At 32.8% G+C, this 16,047-nt stretch overlaps 1 protein-coding gene across 1 annotated transcript in view; it reads left to right on the top strand.

Moving 5' to 3' along the window:
- Positions 1–11,547: 11,547 nt before the first annotated feature.
- LOC108903528 (L-dopachrome tautomerase yellow-f2-like) overlaps positions 11,548–16,047 on the top strand; it is a 30,767-nt gene continuing 26,267 nt past the window's right edge. The window contains exon 1 of the mRNA XM_018705747.1: positions 11,548–11,855. Coding sequence (XP_018561263.1) covers positions 11,579–11,855 — 277 coding nt within the window. The 5' untranslated portion in view covers positions 11,548–11,578. The remainder of the gene's footprint in view (positions 11,856–16,047) is intronic.

A 16,047-nucleotide genomic window follows, 5' to 3' on the forward strand; every position in this document is an offset into this window, starting at 1 on the left:
TCTGGAAAAAAGTGTATACTTGATTTTTTTCTTATTTTGTTGTGAGGAATATCTCCTTAAAGTTTGTCGACTTAATCCTGAAACACTCTGTATATTTTCTTGTAAACAAATTTTTATAAATTTTTATTATAATAAAAGTAAATAACTCTAAACACCCTAATTCCTAAACATTGCGTTTAAATTTGTTGCTAAACTTCACGATTCCAGATAATCTGGTACGTAAAATGGAGCGGCACCTAAGGGCGTAAGTGATTTAACTATAGAATGGCAAAGACGAATAACGCAATTTGTAGCCAGCGAAACTAATTGCAGCTCGGACAGTGTTTTAATGAGAAGCGGCTAGAGTGGTAACCCTGACACCTAGGGGAATATGAATTGCGATTGGTAACGCTGACATATCGCCACTTCCGCTTCTAAGAGACTACCAAACTAGTATCCCCTCTCGACCCCATTCATTACACTTCGATTGCTATCTGCTTCCTTATATCACCCTTAGTTTGCATGCATTTACATTCATTTTAGTGGAATTGAACAAGCCGGTTCTTTTAATTTGATTTTTGAAGATTAATATAGTAGGAAGCAAATTCAATAAACATAAAAAAAACATAAAATATGTTATGTACAATATACGAGTACCTCTACGATTAACACATTTTTCATTATGTATTTTGAGGTAATAATGCATGAAACTATCTTTGTCACGAAAATTTAAATTTTAACTTTAATTGTCCTTAACTAAATTTTTATACAGACCAGCTGTATAAACACTAATGGTAGAATGAGACAACCTACCATCGCTTTAAAAAGTCATAGGACATACAGGGTGTCCCACGGTGACGAGACATTAGACATTTTTCAGATACTACTTTACTCCGAATTTAATTTTGAAAATTTGGGCAATAGGGTTTTCGGGCATGCCCTTCTCAACTAACGTCCACCTAACGTTTCCGGCTATACCGGAAGTTAGCGTCATCTTCGTTATTTTAAATGTAACACCCTGTATATTATTGCAATTTTGGATTCTACGTCAATTTGTAGGTGAACTTTCATAAAGGTTTTCTATTCTTAAAGATAACCGTTTTTGATATATTTCATTTTTTTCAAACAGAAATTAAAAACGCACTGCTTAATTCAAAAAGATGTGTATTTTACAATAATAAAGTTAGAGCGATAAAATTTATAGGTGACTTAACTAAAACTCTAAGATTCCCTGCCATAATTTAAAAATTACTTAATTTCATACAGGGTGGTGGAAATTTAATGCCGAATTTAGTCAACTTTAAACCATCTTAACTTATTTTTTTAAAATGGAGCACCTAGTATATTTTCGCGCAAATGAAGAATTTTGTTCTCTTTCGTAATAATGGCTCCCTATACCTATCTCTTCTGGTTATTAAGGTATTTACTGTTTTTCGTGCAGTCAACGGATATCACATAAATTCTTGCGAAGATCGCTGTGAAATTTTTAGTGGACCTTCAAACTTTATTATGTTAAGTAGTAGTTTAATTATGTTATTGGTATAGTCTGTTCATCTGTCTTTAGATACTCTGCAAGTTGTAATTATTATTTTGTGACACTCTATGAATTAATAATAAACTTAGAATGTCAGCATTTGAATAAATGTTAACATTTTCCATTCTTTAACAATAAATAATATTCAAATAAACATTCCACTGTTGTGTTAAATTGACAACAATAAACTGGTGATAGGTTAGGTACTTGTTTTGAAATTCCACTAAAAAATTATGCGATATCCGTTGACTGCACGAAAAACAGTAAATACCAAAAAAACCAGAAGAGATAGGTATAGGGAACCATTATACCATTCGAAAGAGAATAAAATTGTTAATCAGACTGCGCAAAAATATAAAGGGTGTTTCATTAAAAAAAAATAAGTTAATATGGTTTAAAGTTGACTAAATTCGACATTAAATTCTACCACTCTGTATCAAATTAAGTCATTTTGAAATTATGGCAGGGAAGTTTAGAGTTTTAGTTAAGTATAAATTTTATCGCTCTAACTTTATTATTGTAAAATACACATCTTTTTGAATTAGGCAGTGCTTTTTTAATTTTTTTTTTAAATTAAATATATCAAAAACGGTTAACTTTAAGAATAGGAAACCTTTATGAAAGTTCACCTAAAAGTTGACGTAAAATCCAAAATTGCAATAATATACAGGTGTTCCATTAAAAATAACGAAGATGACGTCAACTTCCGGTATAACCGGAATCGTTTGGTGGACGTCATTACTTTAGTTGTGAAGCTCATGCCCGAAAACACTATTGCCCAAATTTTCAAAATCAAAGTCGAAGTAGTCTCTGAAATATGTCTAATGTCTCGTCACTATGGGACACCCTGTATAGGGTTAAAAGACATGTAAAAGAAATTAACTATAAAGAATATTCCAAACAAAAAATAAGAAAAAGTATTCGTAAAAAATTTGTTTTCATTTTCGTCATTCAAACGGTTTTGTCCAAATCAATTAAAATTTGCTAGTGTGCATGGGGTGAATATGTCGATGATATAAATTAGATTCAGAGGTACCGTCATATTTTTTTTGTGCAACACTTTTCATCACTGAAATTTTCCCAGTAATAATAATCTATATCTAAAAAATGAGATAACAAATAAAATTAAGTTGGATAGGTAATAAACTTACGGCAAAGCGTTTTCACTTAATAATATTGTTTTCCTTTGTCAAAGCGTTGGCGTTGTAATAATTGAAGGTAACATCCATCGATACTGACTACTAGCGTGTACAGTACAGGTGTATTGTACTTAGATTCCAGTATTATTTTATTATTACTCATTAGTAAATTAAGAACCTAACAACAATTATTTGTTAATATATTCTACAACAAAAATTACTGCGATTAGTAACCATCCATTATTACTATTACCATACACACCTGCCTGATTCATGATCACGATGTGATGTGTAATAACCTAGAAACAGGAATTTTGTGCATTGTATGTAGGTTACTTACTTCTAATTAAATATAATTTATTGTTACGTGCATGCTTCTCTATACCTCAGTTATAATGTCATTTAAACTCATCATTTCTTTTATAACAAATCTAGACAAGCCGCCACATGATGAATTTACGTAGCAGGCATTATCTGATAGGAGAAAACAATTATGAGGAAAAAAGAAAATTAGACTTCAATAATAATTAAAATTTCGCGAACTTGTTAAAAATTAATAATTTAACAATTACTACTCTGTATATAAACACGCATTTTTAATATCTTCATTTTGTTGATAAACATATTATGTAATAAATTTATTAAATTATTCAATTAAATAATAACTACTTGCTTATCCAACTTCAAAGACTCTTTCTTCTACTCGTAACAGTTAAGCATGTCCATTGTAAATACTGAAGGTCAGGTAAAATTGACAGACACTTATTTTGTACGTGTTTCACTAATTTACAATGCAAAAGTTTATATTTAAATTCAAAAAAATAATTAGACGAAAGCGAAATATTTTAAATCAATATTCAATGTAATATTGTATGTTATATGAAACCTCCTATTATACCTAAAAATGTACCTATATACACTCAGGCAACACCTTAAATATAAATATGTCTCTCTTTCATACAGTAACAGGTAATTAATTTTTCAAACTTCCCAATTTTTTTTCTAAAAAAATCCAGAATGGGAGAAAAAAATAACAGATAAATAAATAACGTTTATCAATTTTATTTATAGCTAATGACCTTACCTACTTTGAAAGAAAACAATAACTATCGCTAATTAAATTTCAATAAACATACAAAGAAATAACTCCATTAAATGACGGGAATTCCTTTGATAACCTTTCTGTAACTGTTTGTGCTTGTGTAAGTTGTGATAATTCTGAGTTTTAAATTTGAACTGGGTGGTCAAAATAAGAATCGGAAGCGTTTCATTTTCGAGACATATAGCTTTTCCTTTTTCGTGTAAACAACAAATTTACCGGTAAGTAGCTGTAAAATTATTAACATATGAAAACTCTTCAGGTGGAAAACAAAACAGAGATATATTTTTGGAATAGAAAAGAATTTTATGAAAGTAAAGGAAAATAATGACTTTTAAGAATACCTACAGGTAAGTCAAACATTTCTTGGCCTTAAAGCATAGAATATCATTGAAGCGGAAAGAAAGAAAATCATGTATTTAAATTAAACTGCTCCCTTCGTTTAAACGTTTGATGTTTTATTTTTTTTTATAAAATTAATAAAAAAGTAAGGAGTAATAAATTATGTACTCAGGTCAGAACCACAGCTTTATCAGTAGTAAATTTTTCCATCAAAGTGGCACTCAACACATCTTATTTCAAGTGCATGCGGTCTAGGGAAAGTTAAATAACGAACAATATTTCTATGACTAAAAAAAATATAAACGATAATGTAATTCAGTATATACATACTTGTACATGTAAGTAGAATAGCTGTGCCGATTGTGTTCCACAATTCAAGATGGCGACTGGAGCAGGATCGCCATAGCTTTCAGCCGGCTACGTCATAGCGGCTGACGTCTGCGCGGTAGAGGTTGATAACCGTTCGTGCCGACTAGAAGTATTATTTATGTACGAATTTATTATTTATGTATGGATCTATTATTAGTAGTATTTCTTTTGATACAATGAGTGATCAAAAGCGAGTTGTGTTTAACTTGAATAATAATAAAACTTATATACTTATGTACCCTGATGGCTGGTTTGAAAAAGCTATGCCGATCCTGCTCCAGTCGCCATCTTGAATTGTGAAGCAGAATCGGCACAGCTATTCTACTCATGTATACAGGGTGATTCAGTCATAATGTCATTAATTTTAAGAGCAGATAGAGAAAAATGAGTATAATACGATGGCCCAGCAAGAACCTCGAGGAGGTCTGAGCATGCCTTGCCAAAAATGAGTTTTTATTAACATCATAATGTTAATTTTTTAATTTGCTGTAAGCGTTCGGGCAAATGTTCGATTACATTACCGTTACCGTCTATGCACAAGTGTACACGTTGGATAGATGAGTGGTGGACGGAATAAACCAGGGTTGTTACGTATTTCTTCAGCGGCATCTTCGATACGATTCCGCAACTGCTCTACATTCTCTACCTTGGTGTGATACACGACAGATTTCATATAACCCCATATACAAAAGTCCATAGGATTACGGGCCCTCATCTCCCTATCCACCGATAGAGACATTGATCGTCTAAAAATCCACGGACATCGTGAGCAAAATGGGCCGGATCTCCGTCGTGCATATACCACATATCCCGTAGCATCTGAAGGGGAAGGTTTTCAAACAATTCTACTAAAAATTGAAAGTAATGCGGCCCATTCAGATGTTCAGGTAGAAAATGCGGCCCAATTAAACGATCGCCATTTACTCCTGCCCATATATTGACACCGAACCTCCTCTGAAAGCTAAACCGACGAGTAGTGTTCGGGTTTTGATCTGATCAAATGTGACTATTATGGCTGCAAAGAAATCAGCTCTGTTTCACTTTAAATAAAATTTAATATTGAAGTTACAAAACTCCAATAGTTCAAGTAATTTAAATTTCATTTCACAACCATTTCAATCTCATTACAGAAATAATGACATAAAAAATCAACACTCACTAGATAAATTATAAAGAGAGGGTGAAATGTATGTAGTAGTTAAATATTGACCGTAAGTAATAAGATAAAAAAAAACAATCGGATGGAGATAAATAAACAACTTGGTACGTGTTTCCGACCCTGGCTAATAGGTCAATAACCTTTTCATTTGACCCACTTTTAATTTGCACGTGTACGTGTGTATAGTCTATGAGCTAGATAGGGTGCCGTGGCCAACAGAGTGCCACGGCTGCAAACAACTTATTCGTAGTTTTTTGAGCTCCTGAATCCAAAAGAGGTCGCAAGGCCTGAAAGTGGTGAGTTTAATTGTTATCAACAAATCAAATATTTAAATGGCTGTAAAAAGTTTTTATTTTTATAGCTAGTTAACAGAACCCTATCTGGCTCCTAGACTAATATGAACTGTAATAGGATCGCATTCCATGCAAAGTAGAGCAAAAAGTTGTCGGTTTTTTATCAAAAGAAAATGTAATGAATAGAGATGATTGTTTTCCAATGTATGGTTATTACAATTTATCATTTTTAGTTACAGGTATCTGAAATTTTTTTACCAAAATATTTAAATGCTCATAACTTCTTGAGGGGTTGAATAAAATTTTTAAAAATTCATGAAACTGCTCTAAATGGCCACCTCACTGATTTGGCATGCAATGCGCCGTATGTAGATAATTGTTATAGATAATTTTTTTTAATATATAGGGTGTCCGGGAAAATGTGGGAAACCTCTCGGGTGCAGATAGAACATGAAAAAATAAGATGACAAGTTCGTACAGGCCCTCCCTAGAGATACATGTCCCTGAAGAACGCCGCTGGAAATCGGTTTTTCTTGAATAACTTTTAAAATACGTAATATAATTTCATAAAAATTTTATGTGATGGACACTAGTAAGGACTTCTTAAAATAGTGTTTTTTTAGTTTACCAGGGGCGGGCTAAGCTTTACAACTTAATGCCTAAATTTTCAATACCCTGTATGATNAAAATCATGTATTTAAATTAAACTGCTCCCTTCGTTTAAACGTTTGATGTTTTATTTTTTTTTTTTTATAAAATTAATAAAAAAGTAAGGAGTAATAAATTATGTACTCAGGTCAGAATCACAGCTTTATCAGTAGTAAATTTTTCCATCAAAGTGGCACTCAACACATCTTATTTCAAGTGCATGTGGTCTAGGAAAAGTTAAATAACGAACAATAATTTCTATGACTAAAAAAAATATAAACGATAATGTAATTCAGTATATACATACTTGTACATGTAAGTAGAATAGCTGTGCCGATTCTGTTCCACAATTCAAGATGGCGACTGGAGCAGGATCGCCATAGCTTTCAGCCGGCTACGTCATAGCGGCTGACGTCTGCGCGGTAGAGGTTGATAACCGTTCGTGCCGACTAGAAGTATTATTTATGTACGGATCTATTATTAGTATTATTTCTTTTGATACAATGAGTGATCAAAAGCGAGTTGTGTTTAACTTGGATATGGATAATAATAAAACTTATATACTTATGTACCCTGATGGCTGGTTTGAAAAAGCTATGCCTATCCTGCTCCAGTCGCCATCTTGAATTGTGAAGCAGAATCGGCACAGCTATTCTACTCATGTATACAGGGTGATTCAGTCATAATGTTATTAATTTTAAGAGCAGATAGAGAAAAATGAGTATAATACGATGGCGTGATTAAAAAAAATTAAATGCATATTTAAGCTGAAAAAAATATTTTCAAATCATTATTTAACCCCCCTTTTCAGGCTGTTACTGACCGGCTGACGTCATCGCTTATTTAGAATTTGCGCACGGCTACGATATGAACAACGCGCCCTAGATGCAACGTTGCCATATTTATATATTTTCGCACATATAAAGACAATAAATAAACGGTTTGCTCACGTCGGCCAATGATAATTTAAAATGCTATGAATTATTTTTTATAATTATGCAATCAACACATTAAATTGTTATTGTTGCCCAGCAAGAACCTCGAGGAGGTCTGAGCATGCCTTGCCAAAAATCAGTTTTTATTAACATCATAATGTTAATTTTTTTAATTTGCTGTAAGCCTTCGGGTAAATGTTCAAATACATTACCGTTACCGTCTATGCACAAGTGTACACGTTGGATAAATGAGCGGCGGATGGAATAAACCAGGGTTGTTACGTATTTCTTCAGCGGCATCTTCGATACGATTCCGCAACTGCTCTACATTCTCCCACAAATACAAAAGTCCATAGGATTATGGGCCCTCATCTCCCTATCCACCGATAGAGACATTGATCGTCTAAAAATCCACGGACATCGCGAGCAAAATGGGCCGGATCTCCGTCGTGCATATACCACATATCCCGTAGCCCATACATTGACACCGAACCTCCTCTGAAAGCTAAACCGACGAGTAGTGTGCGGGTTTTCATCTGATCAAATGTGACTATTATCGCTGCAAAGAAATCAGCTATGTTTCACTTTAAATAAAATTTAATATTGAAGTTACAAAACTCCAAGAGTTCAAGTATTTAAATTTCATTTCACAATCATTTCAATTTCATTACAGAAATAATGACATAAAAAATCAACACTCACTAGATAAATTATAAAGAGAGGGTGAAATGTATGTAGTAGTTAAATATTGACCGTAAGTAATAGAAGATAAAAAAACAATCGGACGGAGACAAGTAAACAACTTGGTACGTGTTTCCGACCCTGGCTAATAGGTCAATAACCTTTTTATTTGACCCACTTTTAATTTGCACGTGTACGTGTGTATAGTCTATGAGCTAGATAGGGTGCCGTGGCCAACAGAGTGCCACGGCTGCAAACACCTTATTCGTAGTTTTTTGAGCTCCTGAATCCAAAAGAGGTCGCAAGGCCTGAAAGTGGTGAGTTTAATTGTTATCAACAAATCAAATATTTAAATGGCTGTAAAAAGTTTTTATTTTTATAGCTAGTAAACAGAACCCTATCTGGCTCCTAGACTAATATGAACTGTAATAGGATCGCATTCCATGCAAAGTAGAGCAAAAAGTTGTCGGTCTTTTATCAAAGGAAAATGTAATTAATAGAGATGATTGTTTTCCAATGTATGGTTATTACAATTTATCATTTTTAGTTACAGGTATCTGAAAATTTTTTACCAAAATATTTAAATGCTCATAACTTCTTGAGGGGTTGAATAACATTTTTAAAAATTCATGAAACTGCTCTAAATGGGCACCTCACTGATTTGGCATGGAATGCCCCGTATGTAGATAATGGTTATAGATAATTTTTTTTAATATATAGGGTGTCCGGGAAAATGTGGGAAACCTCTCGGGTGCAGATAGAACATGAAAAAATAAGATGACAAGTTCGTACAGGCCCTCCCTAGAGATACATGTCCCTGAAGAACGCCGCTGGAAATCGGTTTTTCTTGAATAACTTTTAAAATACGTAATATAATTTCATAAAAATTTTATGTGATGGACACTAGTAAGGACTTCTTAAAATAGTGTTTTTTTTTAGTTTACCAGGGGCGGGCTAAGCTTTACAACTTAATGCCTAAATTTTCAATACCCTGTATGATAAAGGCTTTATAATAATAAATCAGGGTAGCTTCAACCTTAGACTAAAAAAAAGGTACTCTTATTTATTGTTGATAAAATGAACCGTTTACGAGAAAAAGAATAATAAACAAATTCATGCTTTATTTTTAATAAAAAGGGCCATGATTGGATTGATGACAACAGGAAAGTTTAATTTTAAGATGCTTAATCCGACGATTTGAGGGCTGCTGTACCCGCCACAATAATCCAGCACTGTTCCTTATTACATCACAATGAAACGTGATTCTGTGTAGAAGTTCTTCCCTAGTGTCGACCGGAGTGGAATATACCAATTGTTTGATGTCCCCACAGGTAAAAATCCAAAGGCATTAGTCGGGAGATCGAGGAGGCCAGGCAATAGGTCCTCCTCTACATATCTAACGGTTTGAATAGACGTCATTCAGGTGCTCCCGCACACCAACGCTGAAATGAGGTGATGCCCCATCGTGCATGAAGTACATGTTTCGGCGGGTTTCAGTTGGTAAGTAAGTCTTGTAAAGCATTGTGAAGGAACTCCAAATAAAGTTGTCCATTCAATCGTTGCGGCAATACGAATGGTCCAATAAAAAAAATTGCCATTGATTCCTGTTGTTGATGATGCGAAACAATAGTGGCATGAGGATTTTCATCAGCCCATACATGCGTGTTGTGTAAACAGGTGTTACCATTTTTGGTAAACCTTGCTTCATCCGTGAAAAGAATAGTGCTAATGAAGTTTACATTATTTCGTTGCTGATCCAATAGCCAATTTGCAAACTGCATTCTAGGAGGAAAATCTTCAGGAATCAGTTCATGTATTTTTGCTAATGGTATAGATATAACAGCTGTTCTTGAAGAACTTCATGTATTATTGTTTTCGATGTATTAAACTGTGCTAATAATTTTTGAGTGCTCGTTGATGGAGTGTCTTCTACAGCAATTAAAATTATTTTCATATAATTGCGGCGTACGTATATGGTTCTTCTCAGACCAGCATCAGTACTATTTTTTCCAAATATTCCTACAAATATGAAGAAAGTCAATAATATGTATTACCTTATTAACTGGAATTGCCCACCATTCTCCCTTAGACGTTGGCCAACTTCTGGTTTGGCAGAGCACGATTAGGAAATCTGTCCTGATATAACATTCTGGCTTGTAAAGCATTGCAAGACCTAAGACCATACTCGTACGAGATGCATATCTGCATAAACGTATACTTCATATTTCGAATTAATTCACAATTAAATTCACCACGAAATCCAAAATTCGGTAAATTAATAACGAAGTAAAGGATCAATGTGTCAGCGATGTCACTTTGTTGGCGAGAAAAAAAGATAGAAATCATGGCCCTTTTTATTAAAAATAAAACAAGAATTCGTTTATTATTCTTTTTCTCGTAAACGGTTCATTTTATCGACAATAAACAAGAGTACATTTGTTTAGTCTAAGGTTGAAGCTACCCAGATTTATTATTTTAAAGTCTTTGTCATACAGGGTGTTAAAAATTTAGGCATTACGTTTTAAAGCTTAGCCTGACCCTGGTAAACTAAAAAGGCTAAATATGTCTCAAGAATACAATTTTAAGAGGGTCCTTAGTGTCCATCACATAAAATTTTTATGAAAATATTAAGTACTTTAAAAGTTATTCAAGAAAAACCTATTTCCAGCGGCGTTTTTCAGACACATATCTCCGTAGGGAGGGACTGTACGAAAAAAATTTTATAGGAACCTATCATCTTATTTTTTCATGTTCTATCTGCACTCGAGAGATCACATTTTTCCGTACACCCAGTATATACCCGATTTTTACCGTACTTAAATAAATATTAATTAAAAAATGTATTTAATAGTGACAATGAAGGTAATTTTTACGATAATAAAAAAGGTACGAATGTTAATTAAATGCGCTTTTCAAGAAATATTTAAGTAAATGTGCTCGGAAAACATTGTAATTTAATTTAGCTCTTTAAATTATTCTTAAGAACTAAATATTTTGTATTTTGATTCAAATAAATGCCTTATAAACTCCAAAGATATCTTATCAAATACAAATAATTGATTTAATTAATATTTTTCTTATTGTTAGTGTCATCTCCTATTAAATAGTTATACGTATACAAAAAGTTTGATATTTTTTTTAAATCAGCAGGAATTTTCTATTGTCTTAAAAATTGAATGAAAGTACCTACGTGAAGTCTTTAATAAATTTACATAATCTACTTAAACAAATATCGAAATTGGGTTCTCGTATTCCTGCTTGTTTTATTTTTTCCCGCGTGTTATAAAAATTAGCCACGCCGGCGCCGCCACTGTAGACTATATTTAAACAGAATTTTACATCTCCAGCTTGTTTACTTTAGTCCGATGACATCGACGGTATATCGAAGTTCAGTGCTAAGATGAGATTACTCGAGTGTTGCGTTATTTCCGTTGTACTATCCTTGGTATCTAGTGCGGGACTCAAAGAGGAATTTACCTGGACTAGGATCAGCTACGCTTGGCGCAATGGGCAGAGATCCAGGAGACAAGTGAACACTGAAACCAGGTCTTACAAGGGAAACAGACCTACACCAGACGCCATTCTCTTTGAGGGGTCGACTAACAATGAAAACCCAGAAAATTCACAGCCTAGTGATGAAAATAAAAATGGACCTGGAGATATTGACTATCGATTTGGTAATAAATTCAGTATTCTATGTTATGACTCAAAAGTAATTTACTTTTATGTAACGAGTTGTCATGTTCATTCTATGTAAAAGGTATTTATGTAAGATGTTTTTAAGAATTTTGTAATATTTTTCTCAATACTAGGAATTTTGGCGTCACTGAAAAAGGTACCTCTTACACATGAGTATATATATAGTTACCAATACTGATGTAATTTTGGTCCAAAAACGAAATTTGCGATATTATTCCTCGGACTTTGGGTTTCATATTCGCGTTCACTGAAAATTATATTCATTGACAAAAACAAAATTAGAGTATTTTCTTTTCCAGAACAAAAATTAATAAGCGCACAATGGGATTAAGCGTAAAAATTTAGAAAACCGGGAAATATTTTTTAATTTTTCCTTTTACATTACTTATTTTTGCTTTACATTCTGAACACTTATTTATCTTGTAATATACATACACTTACTTAAATAGAATTTACACAGGTTGGTTTCCTTATATGAAAGTTCATTATGTTAAAAATTAATGAAAATACATGGTCTATTTCAAATTGTAAAAAGAGATAAGGAAAGCCATGTAAATAATATTTCATTTTATTCGTAGGTAAAGTGATACTTTGAATTGTTACTTTTATATTAAAAATAGCCTGACATCATGACACTTTTAACAGTACATCACAATACATGGTGTGATATTTTATTATTTATCTCGAGAACGGACTAGAAATATCTTGGGAGATAACGTTCGAAAATTAGTAAGTCCAACTCCGAAACTGAGCCGTTGTATACAAAAAAAAATAACGGGACTTTGTGTTATGATCCCTATTAAAATATTTATAGTTTTCGAGATAATCGACTTTTCATTTTTTTTCTTATGTTTCGTCACTTCTAGTAGTTGACATAATTATGATTGTATGACAGCTAGAAATTATTTTTTTTCAGGAACGGTAGACTGAAAATGGCTCTTTCAAAAAACGTATCAAAAGTTGACCTGTGATATACAGGGGGCAAAACAAATCATGCCAAACCTGATAATTTAAAATTTGAAAAATCTCGACTTTTTGAAATAGAACACCCTGTGTTTTATGATTTCATTAGATGTCTTTCTGTAGACCCTACCATTTTTTAATAGCTTTCTCTATACCTAACTTGCGTAGTTTTTGCAAAAAAAAACATTTTTATGTAAAATACCGGATTTGCGCCCGTTCCTTTGTCGGGAAAATATTGTAAGGGTATTTATTTTAAGTTAGCTTGCGACTGTGAGTATTCCTTTTCAAAATTCTATTCATCCAAATTTTTTAATCTCCAATTTCACTAATAACTTTCCTAACTACGGTAACAGTGCTTGATTTTCAATATGATACGGATGAAACTTCTTCAATATTTTATTTGTCAAACTTTTGAAAACTCCAAGGTTACTACTAATTTCCTGGCACTAATATTTGAATTTTCAACAACAGACGCCACAACTTTAAACTAAATTATCGTTGTTACTTTCATATCTCCTGGTAGTTTTCTCATAATTCGCATTTGCTGTTCATTCAAACCTTTCCTTTACATTTTCAAAACAGTGGGAATCTCTGTAAACTTGGATTATTTGCTTTGTAAATACGTGCTGCTAGCAAACATTTCCCATATTTTGCTAATTCTTAATAACTTGTAGCGATTTTATGAATTTTTGATTTTATTTACAGATAAATGGTAACTTTCCATAAAGCCTTACTTATTAAACTCAAATATCTAAATTTTTCAGTTATTATTTTTTATTTTAAATAGTGTAGCTAGACAACTAATAAATTTAATAAAAATAAATACCCTTACAATATTTTTCCCGACAAAGGAACGGGCGCAAATCCGGTAAGTATTTTACATAAAAATGGGTTTTTTTGCAAAAACTATGCAACTTAGGTATAGGGAAAGCTATTAAAAAATTGTATGGTCTACAGAAAGGCATCTCATGAAATCATAAAACACAGGGTATTTGAAAAAGTCGAGATTTTTCAAATTTTAAATTATCAGATTTGGCACGATTTTTTTGCCCCCTGTATATCGTAGGTCAACTTTTGATACGTTTTTAGAAAGAGCCATCTTCACTCTACAGTTCCTGAAAAAAAATAATTTCTAGCTGTCATACAATCATAATTATGTCAACTAGTAGAAGTGACAAAACATAAAAAAAAAATTAAAAGTCGATTATCTCGAAAACTATCAATATTTTAATAGGAATCATAACACAAAGTCCCGTTAATTTTTTACGTAAATTCGATAATGCTATAAAAAATATATGTTTCCATTTAAAAAAATTAAGTTGGTCCAGGAAAACTGAACACCCTGTATATGCAAATATATTTTCATTTTGTGCAGCTCGGGAAAGTAGGCAACTCTGTAGAAAAAAAATTAAGTTATATCTTTTATTAACCTAGATATTGGTCTTACGCGCACTAGGTGGACACGGTGTATGTTCAAACATTTCTGGATAAACAAAAACTAAAGCTATACACCAAATTAACCTACTTGTAAAAATATACTGAAGACACTATCTCTCAAAAATGGAGCATTTCGCGACATTTGCTTATAAATCTACAGTGTATATTCGTATCCTCTCGACTATTTGTCTTGCGAAAATAATTCTTCTTTGGGTCAGTATCGACAGGAGTTTTAAACCATAGTTGCATGAAATCTCAATTTCTCTGCCAGAGTAGAGTTGTCAACTCCTGAATTTCGGTGGACGTTCACTACTTTAGCAATTTTTTCATCAAATGCCCTGCGTCTTATCAAGACTTACTGCAGGACGCCAAATGTCCATAATTTTACATATTTGTATATTTTCTCAAAACTGGATTCTCAATCTTGTTTGGACGGTGTTTGCTTTTAACGTAGAGAAGTAGTTATGAATGTATAATACATAAGAATGAATCACCCACAGCTACACAAAAAAAATCCAAACCCTGGAGAGCCACATATCGTTTCCGAAAGGAACTCCATCCGCTGATCACGATCTGCTAATCAAAAATTCATTACTTCACTACAAGAGACCACGCATCCAGTATATGGGAACCCGATATTCGTATTCAGTGACCTCAAAAACCTATGTACCTACTGTTTCACATTTTTCTAATGGTTTTTTCACAATTTGACCTTGAGATGACCTTGAATCTAATATGATGGAGGTTAGCTGACCTTGGATTTGTAATCAGCACCCCCAAATACCATTGTTTACCATAATCAAGTATGGTGATGCAGCTCGTGCGAAATAACATATGTTGAAATATATCCAAACTCTCGTCAACTGCCAGACCTTCTAGGAGGCTTTTTTGGGCGTTGTGCTCCTGAAAATTTTTTATCCGAAGGTCAAATACTATAGAAAAAAATTAGTTGCAACCAATTCGACGGGGAACCAAAATCCCAGATACTGGGTGCGTGCGGAGAAAATTGAAATTATTGGAAGAAACCGGTCCAAATATGGGTCAAAACTGATTGAAACTAATTTTTGTCTAGATATATAATTTAAAAAATATCCATGACCTCAATATTTCTCAGAAAATCCAGTATTTAAGTGAAAGCTGGCCCAAATGTGGGTCAAAACAGATTTTTTTCTTAAATTCCAGATATATCATTTTCGTAGTATACAATGCCATTGGAAAAATTTACCCGTGATCTCGATAGTTCTCGGAAAATTCACTATTTGCGTGAAATCTGGCCCTAATTTGAGTCGAAACTGATTTTTTCTTAAAATTTGTCGTAGTATTTTGGCCAGTTTTCAGTCAAATAGTGGATTTTTTTAGATATATCGAGGTCATAAATAAATTTTACTAATGGTATCGTATTCAGCACCTCAAAATACTACGAAAGATATATTTGGACAAAATTTAGTAAAAAATCAACTTTGGCCCCATATTTTGGGGTAGTTTTCATCCAAATATTTTCTGAGAAATATCGAAGTCATGAGTAAATTTTACTATTGGCATCGTATTCAACGCCTAAAAATACTATGAAAAAGATATACCTACATCTTTCAACCAAATTTAGGAAACTATTTGGACCAGTGTCGCCCAAAAATTTCATTTTCATGAATTTTGACTACAGGATCATCATGTAGTTATTTTATTTACATTTTAATATAACCTTTTTAGTTAATCTGAACTTCACGCAAAGAAAGTATTTTTATTGCTTCATTTCTATTATTTGTTAATTAA

Source organism: Anoplophora glabripennis, unplaced genomic scaffold (genome assembly GCF_000390285.2).
Source record: "Anoplophora glabripennis isolate ALB-LARVAE unplaced genomic scaffold, Agla_2.0 scaffold94, whole genome shotgun sequence".
Taxonomy (NCBI): domain Eukaryota; kingdom Metazoa; phylum Arthropoda; class Insecta; order Coleoptera; family Cerambycidae; genus Anoplophora; species Anoplophora glabripennis.